Source organism: Myxine glutinosa, chromosome 10, assembly GCF_964187855.1.
Source record: "Myxine glutinosa chromosome 10, kmMyxGlut1.1, whole genome shotgun sequence".
Taxonomy (NCBI): Eukaryota; Metazoa; Chordata; class Myxini; order Myxiniformes; family Myxinidae; genus Myxine; species Myxine glutinosa.
This window is the reverse complement of record NC_136270.1, coordinates 117,884,792-117,907,533: the sequence shown is the minus strand read 5'-3', so window position 1 is coordinate 117,907,533 and position 22,742 is coordinate 117,884,792. Positions and strand designations below refer to the sequence as shown.

General features: G+C 43.4%; 1 protein-coding gene across 1 annotated transcript in view; it reads right to left on the bottom strand.

Moving 5' to 3' along the window:
• Positions 1-9,855, bottom strand: part of LOC137433836 (CUGBP Elav-like family member 4) — a 577,562-nt gene extending 567,707 nt beyond the window's left edge. The window contains 2 exon segments of the mRNA XM_078785224.1: positions 8,878-8,960; positions 9,624-9,855. Coding sequence (XP_078641350.1) covers positions 8,878-8,960; positions 9,624-9,855 — 315 coding nt within the window.
• Positions 9,856-22,742: the final 12,887 nt, after the last annotated feature.

Here is a 22,742-nt window from a genome sequence, read left to right as displayed (position 1 = left end):
TCGAATAATCATCTTCAGGTAATCGTCACGAGAGGGCAAACACTGAACGTTTGATTGATGTTCGGTATACACAACGTCTTGAAGGTTTTGAAGGGTTAGACAACGAAGTGCCAACAATTAAATAAATGATAAACCAGAAAACGTCTGCTTTGCGGCGATGTGTTCGTCTGGCCTCGTTGTAGATGATTTAGTAAAAATGACAAACACGCAGACATTTTGATATATATACAGCGGGCTCCTTATCTACCACTTTCACACTACGGTAGCTGTATAGGCCTAACTACATGAAAGGAGAGTGTTCAGCCATTGATTATGTTCGCTCCAGAGACACACGCACAACCTTTCATCATTTCTCACTTTAGGAACCGTCATGTGATCGTTATCAAAACGCCACACTCGTCAGACAAATGGAATATGTCCGTCCCCCTCCTGTCTTCATTTGTATGACGGGGTTGTGGTCTGCACCACACGGCGAGGAACAGCGTAGGCTCGGTGCAACGTCATTATAACCACAGCCAAGAGCAGTTAAACCACCGAGATTAGTTTGGCCACCATTCCTATTCGACGCGGAAATATCGAAGTGAGAATTTCCTGATGAGGGAGTCTGCCCTCTGGCCCTGTGTGTGGACAGGTGCTTTTAGTTACGCAGCATTATTTTGGGTATCTATTTATTACGTATGCAAAAAAAAAAGGCGAAACACCCTTCGCTTTACTCTCACGCTGCATGGAGTGGAGGAAGCAGGGTGGACCCTCATCACAACCACGACTCACCGCGCGGTTATTCATTCTTGGCAAGTATTGCATGACGTGTGTCGTGATGCTGTGACGTCATGACTGTGCTCGATCAGTGTATTGCGCTGAGCGTCATGCGCTGGTGATTATCCACGGTGCAGAGATCCGGGAACACGGACCGACGTTATCCTCCGCACTGTACATAACCTTCCCCCTAACTTCCTCGGGGGGCAAGGAGGGAGAGAGAGGGGGGCAATTCCAAAGAGAGGAACCCATCTATGTACGTGGCTGCCGCCATGACGGTGCGGTGGGTGGGCGAAATTTCATTGCGGTGGGTCTGGGTGGTAGTTAATCCATCTTGTTTCCACGGCGACTCAAGTATTAAACGCGCTGACCTCAATTTCCGAGCCACCAAGACACCAGATCTGTTCAATATGCGGCTTCTCTCTGGAGCACCCCATATTAAACACCCTGACCCCAATTTCCAAGGCCCTCCTGTATTAATCCAAAGCGCGACTAAATGTTAAACTGCCAAATGCCTTGCCCGAGCGAGTTAACCCTTTGGTGTGCGAAGCCGGTGCTCGCGTAGGTCCAATGGAAATGTGAGAGGGAGCAGTGTAGAGGAAGCGAGGGGGGGGGGGGGGGGTTTCATTGCTGGGGCTGCAACCCCTTCGCTACCCAGCACGGACAGACGCCGTGTGTGTGTGTGTGTACACGGTCGCTCGTACGACTCCTTCGGGCGACCGCGTCTTGGCATTCTGTACACGCGAGGTTGTCCAACAGGAATGCTCCTTTGGGGCCGAGGAGACTTTAATCTGGGATTTTGAGCATCGTTGTAAACGCGCCATGCATGCCCGGGCAACGCCATCGAACACATGGTGCGAATTCATCCTGATGTTATTTCAACCGCCAAGGGAAATAATATTATTATTTTTAATAATATTATTAATAATAATGATATTAAAAATAATTATTATTATATTAATAATAATAATATTCATAATAAATATAAAAATATTAATAATATTAATAATAATAATAATATAAATAATCATAATTATATTAATAATAAATATAAGAATATTAATAATAATAATATTATTATTGAAAATAATAATGATAATAAATATAAGAATATAATAATTTTATTATTGAAAATAATAATGATAATAATAATAAATATGAGAATATTATTATTTATAATAATATTAATAATATTAATAATAATATTAATAATAAGAATATTAATAATAATATTAGTAATAATAACAATAACAATAATACCAATGACAACAATAATAATAATAACAATAATAATCGTCCATTCTCAGAGCAGCCAAACAAACCGACAGAGCAACAACCGCGATGACGTTTGCTGATTACTGTCACGAACAGTGTGATATAATTATGACGACATCAGGAAAAACAGTCAGGAAACGAGCTCGGAAGAAAAGTTGTGCGATTGGGACTTTGGCTGATCAAATGGAGGGGAATGCGGGGATTGGACACAGGAGGAGGACATTTGGCCCATCAAGCCTGTGCTCCATCCACATGACGACATTGATTCAATGTTAACAGTCTATGGATACTGTATATACTGTATATACTGCATATACTGCATATACTGCATATACTGCATATACTGCATATACTGTACACACTGTACAGTGATATCTTTGCCATATCATATTATTTATTTTTGTGATTTCACAGTGATCCGAGACCCATCGTGGAGCTTGTACGTATATCACAGGCAGGACAAAGACTTTAGTGTACTTTTAAAATGAATTACACAAGGATATTGCTACAGGATGTCCAAATATATATATATATATACTAGTAGAAGTACCCGGCGTTGCCGGGTGGGGGAGGAGAGGAGAACGGGGGGAGGAGGAGGAGGTGGAGAAGAGGGGGAGGAGGGGGAGGAGGGCGAGGAGGGGGAGGAGGGCGAGGAGGGGGAGCAGGGGGGAAGGGGGAGAGGAGGGGGAGTAGGGGGGAAGGGGGAGAGGGGGGAGGGGAGCGTGAGGGGAGGGTGAGGGTGAGGGGAGGTGGGAGGCAGGAGAGGAAGGGAGTGGCTCACGTTTCTGAGTGTATGTGGCTCACGTTTCTGAGTTAAGTGTGATGCCGATCAGGAAGAAGAAGAAGATGCCATACTACCAACTTCGTACACTTCCGGAATTGTTTGATTTATTTGTATTCAAATGTCTGGTAATTGTTTTGTATTTATTTATGCGAATGTGTACTCGTATATAACTGTCATTCATTTAAAAAGGCTTCGGCACTATCGAGCGATTTTTTTATTTTATTTTTTAACTCCAAAAAAACGAACTTTTTTTTTTCAATTTTTTTTTTTGACCGAAAACACTCCCAAGCACTCACTGATGAACCTCTGAAAGTTTGATGAAGATCCGTCCAACCATCTCTGAATAAAATGCGGACACACACACACAGACAACTCGCGTTTATATATAAATATATAAATCGGGATTTAAATTTAATTCAGAAATTGATCCAGACGTCTATTCTCTTTCAAACATTCAAACCGACAGAGGTAGTTATTTATCACAGCATCTGTAGAATTTTCACCCTCTTACTCAACTCCGTTTCGCTGTTATTTGGTGGAGCAAAAAGTCAACTGAGCTTTATAGATATTTAGATCTACATAGCGAATGGGATTCAAACCTGGGTTCTCTGCATCATGAGCTAGTTCAGGTAGAAACACCTATATGGACCAACCCATAACAGGAAGCTATGAAAGCCGTAGTCGTGTATGGAAAGAGGGGTTGGGGTGGTGGAGGTTGGCTGTGACCTCTGGCCTCTCCTTAACCCACCCATCAGTAGCTGGCTCGTGGTGACCACGGACGCTCCTCCATATGCAATGCGATGCACCTGTACGCACGTGACATCAACCCGCACTAATGAAAGAAATATATCTTCATTGAAAAGGTTCTCATTTTACAGGCGTCAGGACGCCATCTCGTCTGCTTTATTGTACACAGTCAAGCGGGATGTTTTATAAAAGAAATTCCTCTTCGGGGGATCTTGAGGCAGCACGAAGCGAGCGACCAGGTACACGTGCAGCAAAATGGACAAACTTGTATAGACACAGGGCAATAACAGGTGTAGCGCCCATGACAGCGTCGACACGCGATCCCTGGTTCTCTGTGAGCGGATCTCACCGTCCGGCCGAGTGAACCGTTTGTCCTGATGTCCTGATTTGTCTGTTAAAAAAAAAAAAAATGCCACGTACAAGGCGCGCTGTCCGCCGGTGTCTGCCCAGGCCGAGTCCCGTCGACGCCGCTGCAAAGTGTGATTATTTATTTATTTAAATAATCTTGCCAGTAAAGGAGAAGGGGGCGGGGCTCCATCCCTATCTATACAATTCATTAATTTAATTAGCTTTGTGATCGCTCGACTATAACGTTCCTTTCTTTCAACGGAAACTAAAAACACCTGGTCCAGTAAACGTAACGACGTGCGCATCGTCCACGAGACGGCCCATCGCACGGCCTTTCCCAATCCGATTCGTGCCCGCAATGGCTGCGCACAGGTGTGGTGTCTCGCGCGGGCAGGTGCGAGGTTCCACGCGTATACACGTGCAGCGTAGCACACGTGTGCAGGTGCGAAGTATCACACGTGTACAAAGAAGTTTAGCGTGTCGCATGTGTACAGGTAAGGAGTGGTACTCGTGTAGAGTATCACGTTTACATGTGCGGTGTCAAACGTGTACAGATGGAGAGTGGCATACGTGTACAGGTGGGGAGTATCACGTGTGCAGTGCAGAGTGTGAAACATGTACAGGTGGGGAGTATCACGTGTGCAGTGCAGAGTGTGAAACGTGTACAGGTGGGGAGTATCACGTGTGCAGTGCAGAGTGTGAAACATGTACAGGTGGGGAGTATCACGTGTGCAGTGCAGAGTGTGAAACATGTACAGGTGGGGAGTATCACGTGTGCAGTGCAGTGTCAACCGTGTGTGGGTGGGGAGTTTCACTCGTGTACAGGTGGGGAGTGTCATTTGTGTACAGGTGCGGAGTTTCATGCGTGCAGGTATAAAACTACGTACGTGTGGTGTATTCAAAAGTTCTCGGAATGAGATACTCACAAGGGTCCAAGAAATGCGAACATTATTTCATTTCTGGCCATATAAATGTATGTGTGTATATATATATATATATATATATATAATTAATAAGGAAGTTTACGAGTCTTTGAAGATTCAAAAATTAAATAAATAAACCTGCTGTCTCCAGCATTATTTACATTATTTTACTTCTGACCATGTAATTGTATGTGTGAATGTATATAATATATATAATTAATAAGAACGTTTACGAGTCTTTGAAGATTCAAAAATTAAATAAATAAATAAACCCGCTGTCTCCAGCATTATTTACATTATTTTACTTCTGACCATGTAATGTATGTGTGAATGTATATAATATATATAATTAATAAGAAAGTTTACGAGTCTTTGAAGATTCAAAAAAATATATAAATAAATAAACCTGCTGTCTCCAGCATTATTTACATTATTTTATTTTTGACCATGTAATTGTATGTGTGCGTGTGTATATATATATATAATTAATAAGGAAGTTTACGAGTCTTTGAAGATTCTTAAAATAAATAAATAAACCTGCTGTCTCCAAGATTCTGAAGTCTTGTGAATAATTATTGGAACCTCACTCTTAAGACATTTTGAAAGCCCACGTGACACATTTATAAGGTAGGAAACAAAAGGCCTGTACTCTCACAGGTAGTTTGTGCAACGTCAACGTTTTAAATGCGACAACATAATGTTTCGAGCAAAACAAAACATGGAATGAAGCTTTTTTTTCTTCTTCTTCTTTTTTTTTTTCGTAAAAATCAAAACAATCGAAGCAAAAATATTTTACATCACAGAAAAATCAGGTTTTTGACAAACAAATCACTGTTCAAAGCGCTGGCAAAAGGTCCAACCGAAATGACGAAACGGACGACTGAGCAGGTATACAGGTAGCTCGACTATGCAAAGGTTGTTGGGAATTTCAAGCGAGTTTACAAGAAAACCGATGGAACTGCTGCCCTCGGCCACCGAGCGCAGAGAACATCGTGTGCAAGCAGTTGAAGGACACATGAGCTGCCCGTGTACCCACGCTATGCACTCTCGCTTGTGACGTCACAATCCGAAAGGCCAAATGACTACGCGCTGCGGCGTGCGCGCTCCCATTCAAGTGATCCTTCCGGCGACCCGTGGTCTCAATGGTCCACAGCACGGTCTCGTCCCTTTATGTTATTGGGGGCGAAGCGAATAATGGAACGTGAACGTGTCGGAGGGGTGGGGGGTGCATACTCGGGGTTGGGGGCGGGGGAGGGGTAATTCAAAGCCCGTTTAGTGCAAGATGCTTTCCAAGTGTTCCGTATGTAATTAATATTGGCAGCAAGGAGCCAAGAAGCCATTATTTTTCGCGCTTCTTGCCAACAAGCGCTGGTGTGAATTAGAGCATCGCGTACTTGTTATTGGAGAGGATATGGAGGCGTGGTTTGCATATATTGGGCCGTGTTACAAAGGGGGAGTGGTTTAGCTTCCTAGGGGGCGTGATCTGGAAATGAAGGGTGTGGGTTACCTATCATTATTACATCTTTTTACTGGGGAGGACAAATGGAATTTTCCGCTTTTGTTGTCGTTTCTCATATAACGTATCGTTGCGTATATCTAACTATAAGTCCTTATGAGTCTCAAGAAAAGTTTATACATAAAAATGATTTATAATTCATGAAGGTGAAGGGAAATCTGATGGGATCGCGATGCCGCGAGCAATTCCCCCCCCCCCCCCCCATCAACAGCCCCCCAACACCTTCACCCAACCACACACCCGGTAGACTTTCCGAATTCGTGGACGAAACGACCCAAGACGAGCACAAGTTCCGCGCCAGGAGGCTTGACCGCTTGTCCCGAAAGTACCTGTCAGGGAGCTGTCCTTTCAGCACCTGCGTCATCACATTTCCCGCAAACCGACAGACCTGTGTCTACCTGATCACTTCCATCTTCGTAGAAATGCTCAACCCCCTCCACACCTCTTACTCCCCCCACTCGAATCAACTCGAACTCCACCAGAGTGGAAGTTCGCTGCAAAACAAGCGCAATACTGACCGATGCATAAATCGAACGTCAAAGTCTTAAATCAATACACAGGTAAATAATAATAAAGTGCAGGTCGGTCACATGAGCGCCGTCTCTTTCATCATAAACACAATCGGGAAAACAAGCAGACACAGGACTCTGCGAACCTGTCCAAAAAGCATGGGAAGGACAAATAAGGAATGCCACAAGCCTTCACGCGACGGATCGATCCGTGAATCCTTCAGCGGAAGGTTCCATTCGAGTCGGATCTGCAGACGAGTCTTCGGAGTGAAAGGCTCATACAAACCCATAACTGCGTATGCACATATGTAGACGAGCCTCGCATCACCATTGCAGGACACACATTCATGATCGTTCAATACCTCAAACGTTTCGTGAAAATGTATCAAGAAAACAACGTTTATGGGCGAAGAACACGCCAAAAACGTGGGAATGGAGGATCCCACAGGTATACAGGTGCATGAACATCCACACTCACAAACCGATGCCATGTTTGAAGGGAACGGGAAAATAAGAGCCCTTTGAATAAAACATCCACAAACACGCCGCCATGTTCTATATATACTGGCCTCAAAATGGCACACCTTTAAAAAACAACTTACACATTCACACACAAACACACACCCATATAGAAACGCACACACACACACACACACAAACACATACACAAAGAAACAGAAACATACATACATGGTGGACACACATACATACATACACACACACACACAAACATAAAAACACATACACAAACAAACACACATACACAAACAAACACACATACACAGACACACATACACACATGCACAGATACACAAATATACATGCAAACACACAAATACACACAGATATTACAAATACACACCCAAACACACATACATACACACAAACACACACAGATATTACAAATACACACACATACACACAAACACATACACACATACACACAAACATACATACACACAAAAATACACACACGAACACAGATATTACAAATACACACACAAACACACACACACACACACACACACACACACACACACACACAAACACATACACATACAAACACACACACACAAACACACACAAACACACACAAACATATATACACACACACACACACACACACAAACACACAGACACACACACACACACATACAAACACACACACACACACACACACACCGTCCGTGCCTCGGTGGTGATTTTCACCGGTTTCTGTTTTAAAGTCTACGTTGCACACCTTCATCCAACACGCGGGTTCGGATTGGCTGAGAGCAGAAGGTAATCGGTGGATGTGGGGCAAACATCGCCTCTGGAGTTGTAAAGGGGTGTAGAGGGGTTGGGGGGAGGGAGGGGTGTGCTGCACCACCTCGCACCATGGAGGTTCTTTTATTTTTAACCAAACCACCAGGTCCGTAAGTAGTTGTAACAGCTGCCGTGCGGTAATGAGCGCGGGGTTGATTTAACCTGCCTTGGGGTTCTGCCAGATAATCTCGGGCCATATGCACAACGTGCGGATGAGGGGGTTACAACACCTCGGGCCGCCCCGATGACCGCCGTGGTGTTCCTTCGAGTTAGGGGTTTATTTACTTATTCATTCATTCATTCGTTCGCTTATTTAATTTTGTTACCAAGGTCACGCGGCGCGCTAATCCAGCGCGACCCGCGCGCGTTTCACCTGCAGGGCGTGAGAGGTGAGCACGGCCCAGGTGATGACCCGAAAAAGGGTCTCGCGATCCATTTTGGGATCTTCGTCATAAACTCGAAGCAGGGATTTTGGGATCTGCGTCGCCGCCGCGTGTGCTGGATGAAAGTGGCGCAAGTGCAGGTGTAACGTGCGAAGCGAGAGCGCAACCTCTCGGAGGGGGGCACTCAAAAACCGAGCAGGTAACAATCAACGAAAAACCTGGAAAAACCCGAGTGCGAGTCTTATTTCCATGCCGTGTCACACACACACACTCGCGCTCTGCATGCACACACTCCACACACCGTAACGCAGCGACGCCCGCTGCACCTTACCCCAGGTAGCGTTTTCTGCTCGTGGAGCGCGCTCTGCGCCTTGAGAGCCGAGTCGCGGGCGCAGTAGGTGAGGAAAGCGCAGCCTGGAAGGGCAACGGACCGGTATGGCCGGGACCAAGGCGGGAGGATGGTGGGTGGGGGAAAGGGGTCGGGTGGGGAGGGGGGGCGAGGTGGGTGCACATGTGGGGGAGGGGAGGGAGGAATGGGAGACAGGGTAAAGACGGCGCTCATGTGTAACGATTCTGTGCCTAGCAATTACCCACAAACACGTTTAACGACACACCTCGGGTCATTGCGTTCCTTCCATATGCAGTGTGTATAATGAACGCGTTCGGATGCTTGTGATCCGGGACAAATAGGGACACCAAATGGACACACCGATCGATCTTTCATATACGTATACATGTATGTTACACATGGGAGAATCGAGATGACGTGTACGACATATAATTGTAAATACAGTATATGACATATAATGCGCGTTGCTCTGCAAAGGCAAGCCACATGCACTTGTTAGGGTTAGGGTTAGGATTAGGGTTAGGGTTAGGGTTAGGGTTAGGGTTAGGATTAGGGTTAGGGTTAGGGTTAAGATTAGGGTTAAGATTAGGGTTTGGCAAAAAAATCCTCACACTAACCCTAACCCTAACACTTTAAATAAATAAATAATAAGGTCAACGGCCCCGTGGGTCCCTCGCTCGTTTCTCTCGTGCCCCGGCCTAGGTGCAATGTGTGAGCAGCGAGCTTACCCTTATGCATGCCGGTGAAGCGGTCTTTGAGAACGGTGAGCTCATATATTTTCCCGAATTCTTCAAAAAGCGGCTTTAGGTCCTTCTCCTCCAGGTTCCGCGGGATCTGTCCAATGAACAGCTTTATGGCATCGTGGTCCTTCACGGGGATGGTGCCTTGTCCGTGTGTTAGCCCGTTCATGGCGCCTCCACTGCCCGAGCTCTCTTGTACGCCGTTTGCGAGGCTGGCCATGGTACGAAAGCCTCGCTAGCTCGTTCTCTTTCTTGCGCTCTCGCTCGTTCGCTTCCCCCTTTCTCTAGCTCGTTCTTGCTCACTCCCTGCGCCGCTTGCTCGCACCGTCTGGCTGCCCGTCTCACCCACGAGCTCCCGCCCGGCAGACTCCGCCGTGACGTCAGAACGCCGTCGTGTTAGATCTCACAGCGGGCGAAACCAGGATTTGAAGGAGGGGGACATGGAGGGCGATGGGAGGCAGAACAAGGCATATACATTACATATATATATATATATATACATATTTTTTATATATTTATATACGTATATACATATACACATATATTTATTTATATACATATATTTATTTATATTTATATACATGTATATTTATATACATATATTTATTTATATACATATCTAATTATATTTATATACATATATACGTATATACATAGATTTATTTATATACATATATTTATTTATATACATATTTATATATATATTTATACACATATATACGTATATACATATATTTATTTATATACATATATATTTATATACATATACTGTATACATATACACATATTTTTATTTATATACGTATATATGTATACACATATATTTATATACATATATACGTATACACATATTTATTCATATTTATATATACGTATATTCATCTATTTCTTTATATACATATATTTATTTATATCCATATATTTATTTATATTTATATATGTTAAATACTATATGTATATATATATGCATATAAATATAAATATAAATAAATATATGGATATAAATAAATATATGGATATAAAGAAATATAAATAAATATATGTATATAAAGAAATATAAAGAAATATATGTATATAAATAAATATATGTATATAAGTATATATGTATATAAATATAAATAAATATATGTATATACGTAAAAATGTATATAAATATAAATAAATATATGTATATATGTATATATGTAAATAAATATATGTATATAAATAAATATATGTATATATGTATATAAATATAAATAAATATATGTATATTAATAAATATATGTATATAATGTATATATGTATATAAATATAAATAAATATATGTGTATAAATAAATATATGTATGTACGTATACATGTATACAGATATAAATAAATATATGTATATAAATAAATATATGTATGTAAATAAATATATGTTTGCACATATATATGAATATAAATAAATATATGTATATACCTGTATATGTATATATATATGTATATATATATATATATATATATATACATATATATATATATATATATATCTTTCTCTCCATGTATATACGAGTATATGTGTATGCATATAATGTCTCTCTCTCTCTCTCTCTCTCTCTCTCTCCCTATATATGGGGAAAAGAGGGAGATTTGGAAAGACAAGAGCGAGGATTTAGCAGATGGTAGAGTCCTGCTTGATACCACCGCCAGGGGTACCCTTTTGTTGACGTACGAATGAGTGTCTCATAAGCAACGATCGAATTGTGCTATTTTGATGTAAGCGTTATAGGCGCCAACGTTATTAGCACCGGGAATGGTAATTAAGTGTCAGGTGCACGAGAATGAAAGCGAGGACCGGCTCGCGTGCGCTTCCATGGAATTGCAATTCCGAGAATCGTGCGTATGTACGAGGATGTCTCCGTGTATGTATATATTATTGTATAAATATATGTATGGATATTTATATATGTATTACATAATGAGGGAGTATCGAGGCACGATTTGGAAGCACGAGCCCCGTCATGAAGTCATCACGTCGCTGGCAATGGAGACGGTAAATGGAAACCATGATCTCGAGTCGTGCATCAGGGACGGCTTCATGAACTTATTTGAGTCATTGCGCATTTCCTTCAAGCATGCGGACGATCCGAGGTGCGGCACTGATATCACAACACGATGCATACACGACTCGATGGCGTTACAGGTGGTCATTTTAAATTGATTATATCATCGTTGTGTGACGTTATGAACATTTCCCCATTCAACACAGACCACATAATATATACTATTACATATTAAATGAGCTGCGGCAAGCTTCTCTCGCACTGCAAACTCCCTCCCCCACCCCTTTACAAATAACTTTTTGTTGCTTTTGATGTCCGCTTAGGGCGAGCTGGCGTATTTACGGTGCGTTTTTATTCTGCAGAAAGAGTGCGATGTATCGACCTATTCTGCTGTCGTTACATGCAAATTAAAAGCATAAAATATACAGCCGTCCTGGGATTATTAGGCAGGGGGTATATGCACCTGTCGATAAGAATTCCATGTTGCGCTCGATATTCAAGTTGCTCAATGAGATTCGTGCGTAAACGAAGTGGAACGTGTTGGGCCATCTGCCCGAAACTGCCCCCCGGTGGTCTAGACTCGAGATAGAGGACCTCACGAAGACCCGATGGTGCTGACCATGGTGCTGAAAGTTCACACGGGCGTTTTGTACATCGTGACCGAAGGTGTTGACCATGGTGCTGAAAGTTCACGCAGGCGTTTTGTACATAGAGTGACCGATGGTGCTAACCATGGTGCTGAAAGTTCACGCAGGCGTTTTGTACATAGTGACCGATGGTGCTGACCATGGTGCTGAAAGTTCACGCAGGCGTTTTGTACATAGTGGCCGATGGTGCTGACCATGGTGCTGAAAGTTCACGCAGGCGTTTTGTACATTGTCACGGATGTTGCTGACCATGGTGCTAAAAGTTCACACAGGCGTTTTGTACATAGTGACCGATGGTGCTGACCATGGTGCTGAAAGTTCACGCAGGCGTTTTGTACATAGTGACGGATGGTGCTGACCATGGTGCTGAAAGTTCATGCAGGCGTTTTGTACATAGTGACCGATGGTGCTGACCATGGTGCTGAAAGTTCACGCAGGCATTTTGTACATAGTGACCGATGGTGCTGACCATGGTGCTGAAAGTTCACGCAGGCATTTTGTACATAGTGGCCGATGGTGCTGACCATGGTGCTGAAAGTTCACACGGGCGTTTTGTACATTGTCACGGATGTTGCTGACCATGGTGCTGAAAGTTCACACAGGCGTTTTGTACATTGTGACCGATGGTGCTGACCATGGTGCTGAAAGTTCACGCAGGCGTTTTGTACATAGTGACGGATGGTGCTGACCATGGTGCTGAAAGTTCATGCAGGCGTTTTGTACATAGTGACCGATGGTGCTGACCATGGTGCTGAAAGTTCACGCAGGCATTTTGTACATAGTGATAGATGGTGCTGACCATGGTGCTGAAAGTTCATGCAGGTGTTTTGTACATAGTGACCGATGGTGCTGACCATGGTGCTGAAAGTTCACGCAGGCGTTTTGTACATAGTGACGGATGGTGCTGACCATGGTGCTGAAAGTTCATGCAGGCGTTTTGTACATAGTGACCGATGGTGCTGAAAGTTCACGCAGGCGTTTGGTACATAGTGACCGATTGTGCTGACCATTGTGCTGAAAGTTCATGCAGGCGTTTTGTACATAGAGTGACCGATGGTGCTGACCATGGTGCTGAAAGTTCACGCAGGCGTTTTGTACATAGTGATCGATGGTGCTGACCATGGTGCTGAAAGTTCACACAGGCATTTTGTACATAGTGACCGATGGTGCTGACCATGGTGCTGAAAGTTCACGCAGGCGTTTTGTACATAGGTTGACCGATGGTACTGACCATGGTGCTGAAAGTTCACGCAGGCGTTTTGAAAATAGTGATCGATGGTGCTGACCATGGTGCTGAAAGTTCACGCAGGCGTTTTGTACATAGAGGGACCGATGGTGCTGACCATGGCACTGAAAGTTCACGCAGGCGTTTTGTACATAGTGATCGATGGTGCTGAAAGTTCACGCAGACGTTTTGTACATAGAGTGACCGATGGTGCTGACCATGTTGCTGAAATTTCACGCAGGCGTTTTCTACATAGAGTGACCGATGGTGCTGACCATGGTGCTGAAAGTTCACGCAGGCGTTTTGTACTTTGTGACCGATGGTGCTGACCATGGTGCTGAAAGTTCACGCAGGCGTTTTGTACATAGTGACCGATGGTGCTGACCATGGTGCTGAAAGTTCACGCAGGCGTTTTGTACATAGATTGACCGATGGTGCTGACCATGGTTCTGAAATTTCACGCAGGCCTTTTGTACACGGGGTGCTTACATTGCGTTCTCTCTCCGCACCACCTTGAGAACCATAGACCGTGTCTAGAGTTCTAAAATATTATGTGGCAAGAGGTCCGCGGTTCGAGCCGTGCAATTTGCTCGTATTGTGCCCGCATGTGCAAAGGCAGCTTCCAGAAATCGACTTTTCCTTCCGGCTTGCCCGGTAATAGAACGCGCCAGCGAAAGAAAGTGAACTGTCAAAGTCCCGCAAATTGCGAAAGAGCGCTTGAGGTGGAAGATCGTTCGACCGAGAAGACGGGTAGGGTCGCAGAGAGACCGCTGAACGCCCCTGAGGGTCGAGGGGGAAAGGCTGTATTTCCGACACACCTCACAAGGACCTCCAGTGTATGGCGTTTGAGACTCTTTGTTGCAAATTTGTCAGGTCTTTATACTCGAGGTCAAAGGTTCCATCTATAATATGAATGTGCATGAACGTGCACGCGCAGGCCTGTGTATACGGTGTCTGCCAAGGTATGAAAAAAGGTCGTGATCTGTCATGCAGGTGAAGCACCTGAGTGACCTGACGATACAACTGACCTCACTAACAGGTTAAATAGCTTTTATCAAAACCATGTAATGATGCGATCCCAAATAAAGACTGAGCAAAGCAATGCTTCATTGAAAAAACCTCAATCTATGACAACATATATATATATATATATATATATATACACACACACACTCATATATACACATCGGTCAGGGTCACCCAGATAGCTCAGATGGCAGAGCACTGGTACGGTTTTCCAGAGGACCTGGGTTCCATTCCTGGTCTGGGCATGTAACTTGTCCATAAATATCAATATATATATATATATATATATATATATATATATATATATATATATATATATACAGTATATATATATATATATTGTCACGTTTGTGGTGGTAGATGAGGAAACACCATAATACAGGTAGGATCCTGTAGGTGTAGCATGGTCTGTGGATGCGTAGGAGACATCTCTATGTATTAAGTAGGAAAGCCGGAGCTTAAGTCGTATACGTGTCTTCGCACGAGAAGTGAAGCAATGGTAATTAGATCAGGGTTAAGATTAGTTATTGCTATGATAATTAGTTATTGCTATGGGTGAAGCTATGGTAATGAGATCAGGCTTAAGATTAGTTCTCCCCCAGTATGTGATTGCCTTCATTAGTTTTTCCCTATGTTTTTACAATTATAACAAGGCCAGCAATAAAAACTCTCGGACATCAACAACAATAGCAACCGCCCATTAACCAACCATAACCGGCATAATTGCCGATGGAAGCCCAAACCTTCTCGATCTAGATTGACAACTAAACCGCGCCTCCAAAGGTTCGTAACCGGCGGGCCACGCCCCGAGCTTCGTCATTGGTCGTATACATATATATCGTTTTTGTCTCGGTTGCACTCGTGAGGAGAACCTTTTGGGGGCTTTGTGAACTTTTGCAACACTGGAGGAGGGGGTGTTGTTGGACTGTGGTGCGTTTCGGAGGGTGTGGAGAGTGAAAGTGGACCGGCCCCACAAATTACCTCACGTTCGTGGCGACGCGGAGAGCAACTCCGTGCCATCTTGTGCGCTTACCGCGTGGTGACTTCGTTGTTGGATGACCACCAGGCTCCTAAAGGCCATTTCTGGACGCAAAGCTGAGTGCCGGCCGGCTTAAAACATATAACTTTATTTTATCTTTCCCCTTATCTGTTTTTGAGCATGCGTGTATAGGTACCTCGATTAGAATTATAGATTTACCTCAGCATTCATTTGATTCCTTGATTTATTTTCATTAAATTATTGTGTTGCATTTCATTTGTTGTGGCATGTGTGTTTATTTATTCGTGGGTCCAAGAATAAACCAGTGTGGCTTCCGTCCAGGTAAGCAGCTCATTGCCTTCTGTACCGCGTGCGCCATAAAAACCACAGCCATTATTCGGCCGTTTACCTCGGAAATTAAGGACCGTTTGGCTATCCGTCCAAGGCTGGTGTTCATCGGCTACGGACTTGACAATATATTGTTATGTGTTACCTCCCCAAACTCCGGTTGCAGTGCCCCTCAGAGTCTCGAGAGGGAACGCGGCAGAAAGATTTGTTATTTTGAGTGTTCTAATAAACCATGGTAAAACCACACCAAGGCCTTGTGTGTCGAACAAAATATGTAATTGCATTAAGAACTCTCACATGCACAATAATAACACTCTCAACGAAAGTACCATGAAAATATCACTTGCATCTCATGAACAATACATATGATGGTATGATCATTCCCCAATGCTCTCAAAGCAATAAACTCACAATACGCCAAACGTGAGTGGAATGTAACAATCCCAAAGTCCGTGCACGAATCGCCACACTGGGTGAAGTTCGAAGTCATGTGGAACGTCAAAAACAATAGGCAGGTATCGGCGTGGCTGGGGACGAGGAGTTACGCGGTGAGAGGTCGGGCAGATGGCGGCACGGGGTAACGATCCCCCAAAACGTGAGTGCAATCGATGCCCCATGTCCAACAACGATTAAGCTGATATGGAAAACAACTATGATCAACACGGTTAGGTCGATATGGGAATTAAGCCGATATGGAAACCAACGGCGATCAACACGATGCTGTCGATATGGGAATCCCAATGACAAAACAGGATGCACCAGGCGGACGGCCTCCTCGAGGAAAAATGGCAGATCGGCCTGTAATGGAGGAGCTTGCATTACCACCAAGAATAGTTCACGCTTGGTACCAAAACCTGAGACGCAGGTTTAATTGCAATCTTAATATGAGACAAGGTCACGGTAAATCCCTTTCACGGGAAGCCTCAATTAATTCGTGATCAATATCGAGGAAGTCCGCTCACTGCCTCGATGTGATTCACGAGTGTTCACGGCTCGATGTCTCTTTTCCCCGCCAATTTTCCTCCTCTCCCCTCTTCCGGTTGCTTTGCCGCGTTTTTCTTTTTCCTCCACAAACATTTCTTGTTACCTTTTAATGGTCATCTCCATTTCACACACAAATCTTAACCACAATATTACCTGAAACTAAAAATCCTACAAGTATATAATAACAACAAAGGCAGAAGTCCGTAACAATATGTACAGTTGTTGCTAAAAATATTGGCACCCTTGCACTTTTTTCAAATAATGCACCATTTCTTCCAGAAAATTGTTGAAATTAAAAAATATTTTGGTTTCCACATTTGTATTGCTTTGGTTTGCAGTGGAACAAAACAAAAACAGCTGAACAAATTACTAAATCTTAGCTTATTCCACACAGAAATCCAAAAATGGCCCGGACAATATTATTGGCATCTTTTTTATAAGTTGTTAGACATAATATGGAGTCAAAACAAGTTGAAACAGCATGCGGGGACATTAACACTTGTCCATTCCAGTCAACCGCATATATATATAGTTCACGCTTGGTACCAAAAGATTAGTTATTTATTTAGATTAGAATCTAAATTAGATTAGAATTAGATTAGATTATAAGATTAGATTATAATTTTTTCTGACCAGTACATGCATATATATAATTATATATATATATATATCTATATATATATATATATATATATATATATATATATATATATATATATATATATATATATATATATATATATATATATATATATATACACAGACTTGGCATTTAATATGGAATTTTTTTTTTCTTGACTTGGGTTTACTTTCTGAACTCAGTATATCAATCTGGTGAGTTTCTTTTACGCTACGGTGATTTCTTTGTTAAAAGAACCATGTTACTGATTGTCTTTCGCAGGAAGAAGTCAATAACAGGATAATATCACAGGTGGCGTGACAAAATGTAAGGGCAGGTACATTTGACGATTGGCTTCACAATCGGGTATATAAGGGTTGTTGCGTTCTGTATTAGTGGAAAACAACTGCTGCATGTCTACAAAAGTTATTGCCGCTTCCTCTGGAGATGGTCCGTCAACTCGACAATGCTGTTTGTCATGGAGTGGTGGCTTTACGAAATTCCGGTATGAAACAGCGTGCTATTGCTTGGCAGTATGGCATCACTCAAGGTCAGGTGTCAAAGATCCTGAAACGAAATGCTCAGAGGGGTGTCCCTACTCCAATACCGAGGCCAGGACGTCCCCGCAGAATGACAAGGAGAGATGATCGCCAGCTGCACCGGTTAATCTGCAATGGCCGTACCAAGTCAGCTAATCGGCTTAGGGCTGAGTGGCAGCAACTGACAAATGTGCCTGTATCCAGAAGGCTAGTCAACCAACGACTGGTTCAAGCAGGCTATCGTGCCAAGTGTCCCCTGAGAAAGCCACGCCTGACCAGACAACACCGCCAGCGCCAATTGCAGTGGGCCAGAGAGCACCATCAATGGCAGCCAGGACACTGGAATCACGTCATCTTCAGTGACGAGTCTAGATTTCTGGTCTATCGTCAAGATGGCCACGTCCGAGTGCACAGACAAGTGCATGAAGCCTACAACAAAGATTGTATAGTGCCAAGAGTCCAAGCTGGAGGTTTCGGGGTGACCGTTTGGGCTGCTTTTCATGCAAGGGGCAAAACTGACCTGGTTGTTCTGAATGGAAACCTGAACCAGTTCAAGTACAGGGCCATTCTGGAAGAAACATTCCTTCGATTTGCTCGTGCAGCCTTTCGAGGAAACTTTGTCTTCCAAGATGACAATGCACAGCCTCATCATGCTCGCATAATCCAACACTTTCTTGCTGACCGTGGTGTAGAGCATATGGAGTGGCCTGCCATGTCCCCGGATATGAATCCGATAGAGAACTTGTGGGCAGAATTAACGCGTCAAATCGACCACTTGGACCAACAGCCGACCTCTGTGCGTGAATTGCAGCAGGCTATTGTCACTGCATGGCAAGCGATTCCTGTCTAAACCTTGGCAAATCTCGTGAACAGCATGCCTCAACGTGTACGTGCTCTCCTGAATGCTCGTGGGGGTTACACGAAGTAGTCAACTGTAATTTTACTGTACGTAATCCCAGTCGTAATTTAACTTTTGTTTTTGTTAAAAATATATTTGGCTAATGTGCAAAATAAAGAGATACTTCTGGAAGACGTACAGAAGTTTAACACAGTACTCTCCATGAATTGAGTTCGATATCAGTTTACATCACTTTCAAGGATCAATTTATTTGTTTCGAAATGTCAAATGTGGTTTTTGTTTCTTTTAAAGGTGACTTTAACAAAATCTAGAATAATTTCAACATAATTCCAATGAACTTTTGGTTCTAAGACATCTTGAAAAGTAAGTTCACCCCCACAAAAAAATATTCCATATTAAATGCCAAGTCTGTATATATATATAAAATTATATATATATATATAAAATTATATATATATGTATATATATATATATATATATATATATATATATATATGTAGATATATATATAGATATATGTAGATATATATATAGATATATATATATATATATGTAGATATATATATAGATATATATATAGATATATATATATATATGTAGATATATATATAGATATATATATAGATATGCGATTGACTGGAATGGACAAGCGTTAATGTCCCCGCGTGCTGTTTCAACTTGTTTTGACTCAATATTCGTCACAGAATCCATTTTACATCCCGAACTGCTGCAGCAACCATTGCGCTAAAAACCACCGCCCTTTCATCTGTCTCTTTCATGAAGCTTTCACCGTCTTTGTGCAACCATGATGCATCAAGTCTCGCGTATATATGAGCCGAAGCATCACATCGCGTCGTCTCTCGCTTTGTACTATTTAAATACTTTCATCCCGCAACGTCCACCATTTTAATTCAAAACGCGATTGCTTTCTAGTTCCACCACTTATACCGCCTACTCTCGTTTATGGCGCAAAGAATGTGATATACTTTGTTGGCCGTGTTTGTTGTGCTATTAATTGAGTTTGTGTGATCTCTTTTATTTAAATGTCAGGCTTACACATGCTGCGTCCCCCCGTCGAGTTCGATTCGTTTTTCCTCTTCACTTGCTCCTCGTGTCGAAGCGTGCGCGAGGGAGGGTCAAGGTCATGATGCACCCCCAGGTCACGCGATTTAAAACGGTGAATCGAGAACCACAAGATCGAGTCTCACGGTATCAAAGACTGGGAAACTCAACTTATGATTGCATGAATAGTAGGCCTACATACAAGTGTCTGGAGCATTAAAACAGCCAACAGAGGCATCTTAATCAATCCCCCTATTTCTTCATTCACGATAGTCCATTTATTATTTTAAATTGACCGAACGGACATTGTGGCTTATGGAGGAACTTGCATTCATAAATCACAAATGAGACGAAAACACAAGTGGACATCATTGTCCTTTAACATGACTTTTTGGACATTAAGAGACAATGTACAAACACATGCTACATGGGATCTGAACCTGAGGTCGCAGTATCATGAGCCATTGATTCGGATAGAGCGCTAAATAAGATAACTTAAACCAACGTTTTGGCACAACGGCTTTATAGGACTTCCGCGAGCCTCAGTATTTGCATATAAAAGTACAGTATTGTATCAGAAAGTATGCACATATGTGTGTATATACAGTGAATTCAGAAAGTATTCAGACCCCTTCACTTTTTTCACATTTTGTTATGTTGCAGCCTTATTCCGAAATCGTTTAAATTCATTTTTTCCCTCATCAATCTACACTCAATACCCCATAATGACAAAGAGAAAACAGGATTTTAGAAAGTTTTGCAAGTTTATTAAAAATAAAAAAATGAAATATCACATTGACATAGGTATTCAGACCCTTAACTCAGTACTTAGTTTTGAAGCACCTTTGGCAGCGATTACAGCCTCGAGTCTTCTTCGGTATGACGCGACAAGCTTTGCACACCTGGATTTGGGGATTTTCTGCCATTCTTCTCTGCAGATCCTCTCAAGCTCTGTCAGGGTGGATGGGGACCATCGGTGGACAGCCATTTTCAGGTCTCTCCAGAGATGTTCGATTGGGTTCAAGTCAGGGCTCTGGCTGGGCCACTCAAGGACCTTCAATGAGTTGTCCCTAAGCCACTCCTGCGTTGTCTTGGCTGTGTGCTTTCGGTCATTGTCCTGTTGGAAGGTGAACCTTCGGCCCAGTCTGAGGTCCTGAGCGCTCTGTTTCAGGTTTCATTAAGGATATCTCTGAAGTTTGCTCCGTTCATTGTTCCCTCAACCCTGACCAGTCCCCCAGTCCCTGCTGCTGAAAAACACCCCAACAGCATGATGCTGCCACCACCATGCTTCACCGTAGGGATGGTATTGGGCAGGTGATGAGTGGTGCCTCCAGACATGACGCTTATAATTGAGGCCAAACAGTTCAATCTTGGTTTCATAAGACCACAGAATCTTGTTTCTTACAGTCTGGGAGATTTTGATAACACAGTCTGGGAGTCAAGTGCTGTTTTGCAAACTCCAAGCGGGCTTTCATGTGTCTTTCACTGAGGAAAGGCTTCCGTCTGGCCACTCTGTCATAAAGCCCAGATCGGTGGAGTGTTGCAGTGATGGTTGTACTTCAGGAAGTTTCTCCCATCTCCACACAGGATCTCTGGAGCTCAGCCAGAGTGACCATCGGGTTCTTGATCACCTCTCTTACCAAGGCCATTCTCCCCCGTTTGCTCAGTTTGGCCGGGCGGCCAGCTCTAGTGTTACGGGGTCCTCCCCTATCCCCTGGTCTCGGTAAACCTCCGAACCCCGAGAGGGTCCCCGGCAGAAAGATATGTTATCCTTGGTTGAAATTAACCAATAATGAAACCACACCAAGGGTTATGAACAAACAATATATTAAAAGCACACAAAAAGCACCATTACAACAATGGGGCAATCAACCCTGCAATCCAATCTTAAGATGGTATCCTAGCTCAGACTCACGGCACCCCCAGGAACTGAAGCAGAGCCCTTTTCAATGTCTCTAGAACACAACAGTGCTCCCGGCGAAGAGGCGATGGCGATGAGGCAGGTAAGGAGAGGTAGGTAAAGCGGGGACCGTCACGTGGTCCCAGCCAACCACAATCGGCGGTGGAAAGAGGAATCCCAAAGATGCTATCCAAACATGCACATACAGCATGCCATCGCGAACCGCACCGTATTCTTCAAAGGACGCTGTCGTGCACACACATCCTCGGCAAACCACCGGAGGGCGGGACCAGCGGATGTGACTAACCAAGGGTCCGCGAACGATGCGCGAGGTCCCCGAAATGGCGGTCAGTTCTTCCTCGGGCCGCAGCCGCAAGGCGAAGATTCTCCGGAATCTCCCACCTGTGCCTGGATTCGCAGGCTTTTCCCCGACACCAGCGATATCAATGATCGCACGAGATCCCTTTCCAGGACTCAAAGTTCCCTCTCCATGGACGCTCGACCACGCTGGGTGCGGAGCTGTTACCAAAACGCCTCGTTTTGCCTCTGCCCCACGCGCTCTTCCTCTTCGCTCCCCCTCTTCCGGTGCCCTATCCGATTTCCGGCATCATTTTTGTCATGAGCGCTTTTAAACCTTTTAACCACAATAACCCTTACTGAGAACCAACAATAATAATAATACCAACAATAATTAGGGCCGAATCTGTAACACTAGGAAGAGTCCTGGTTGTTCCAAACTTCTTCCATTTAAGAATTATGGAGGCCACTGTGCTCTTGGGAACCTTCAATGCAGCAGAGATTTTTTTATCGGCTTCCCCAGATCTGTGCCTCAACACATTCCTGTTTCTGAGCTCTGCAGGCAGTTCCTTTTACCTCATGGCTTGGTTTTTGCT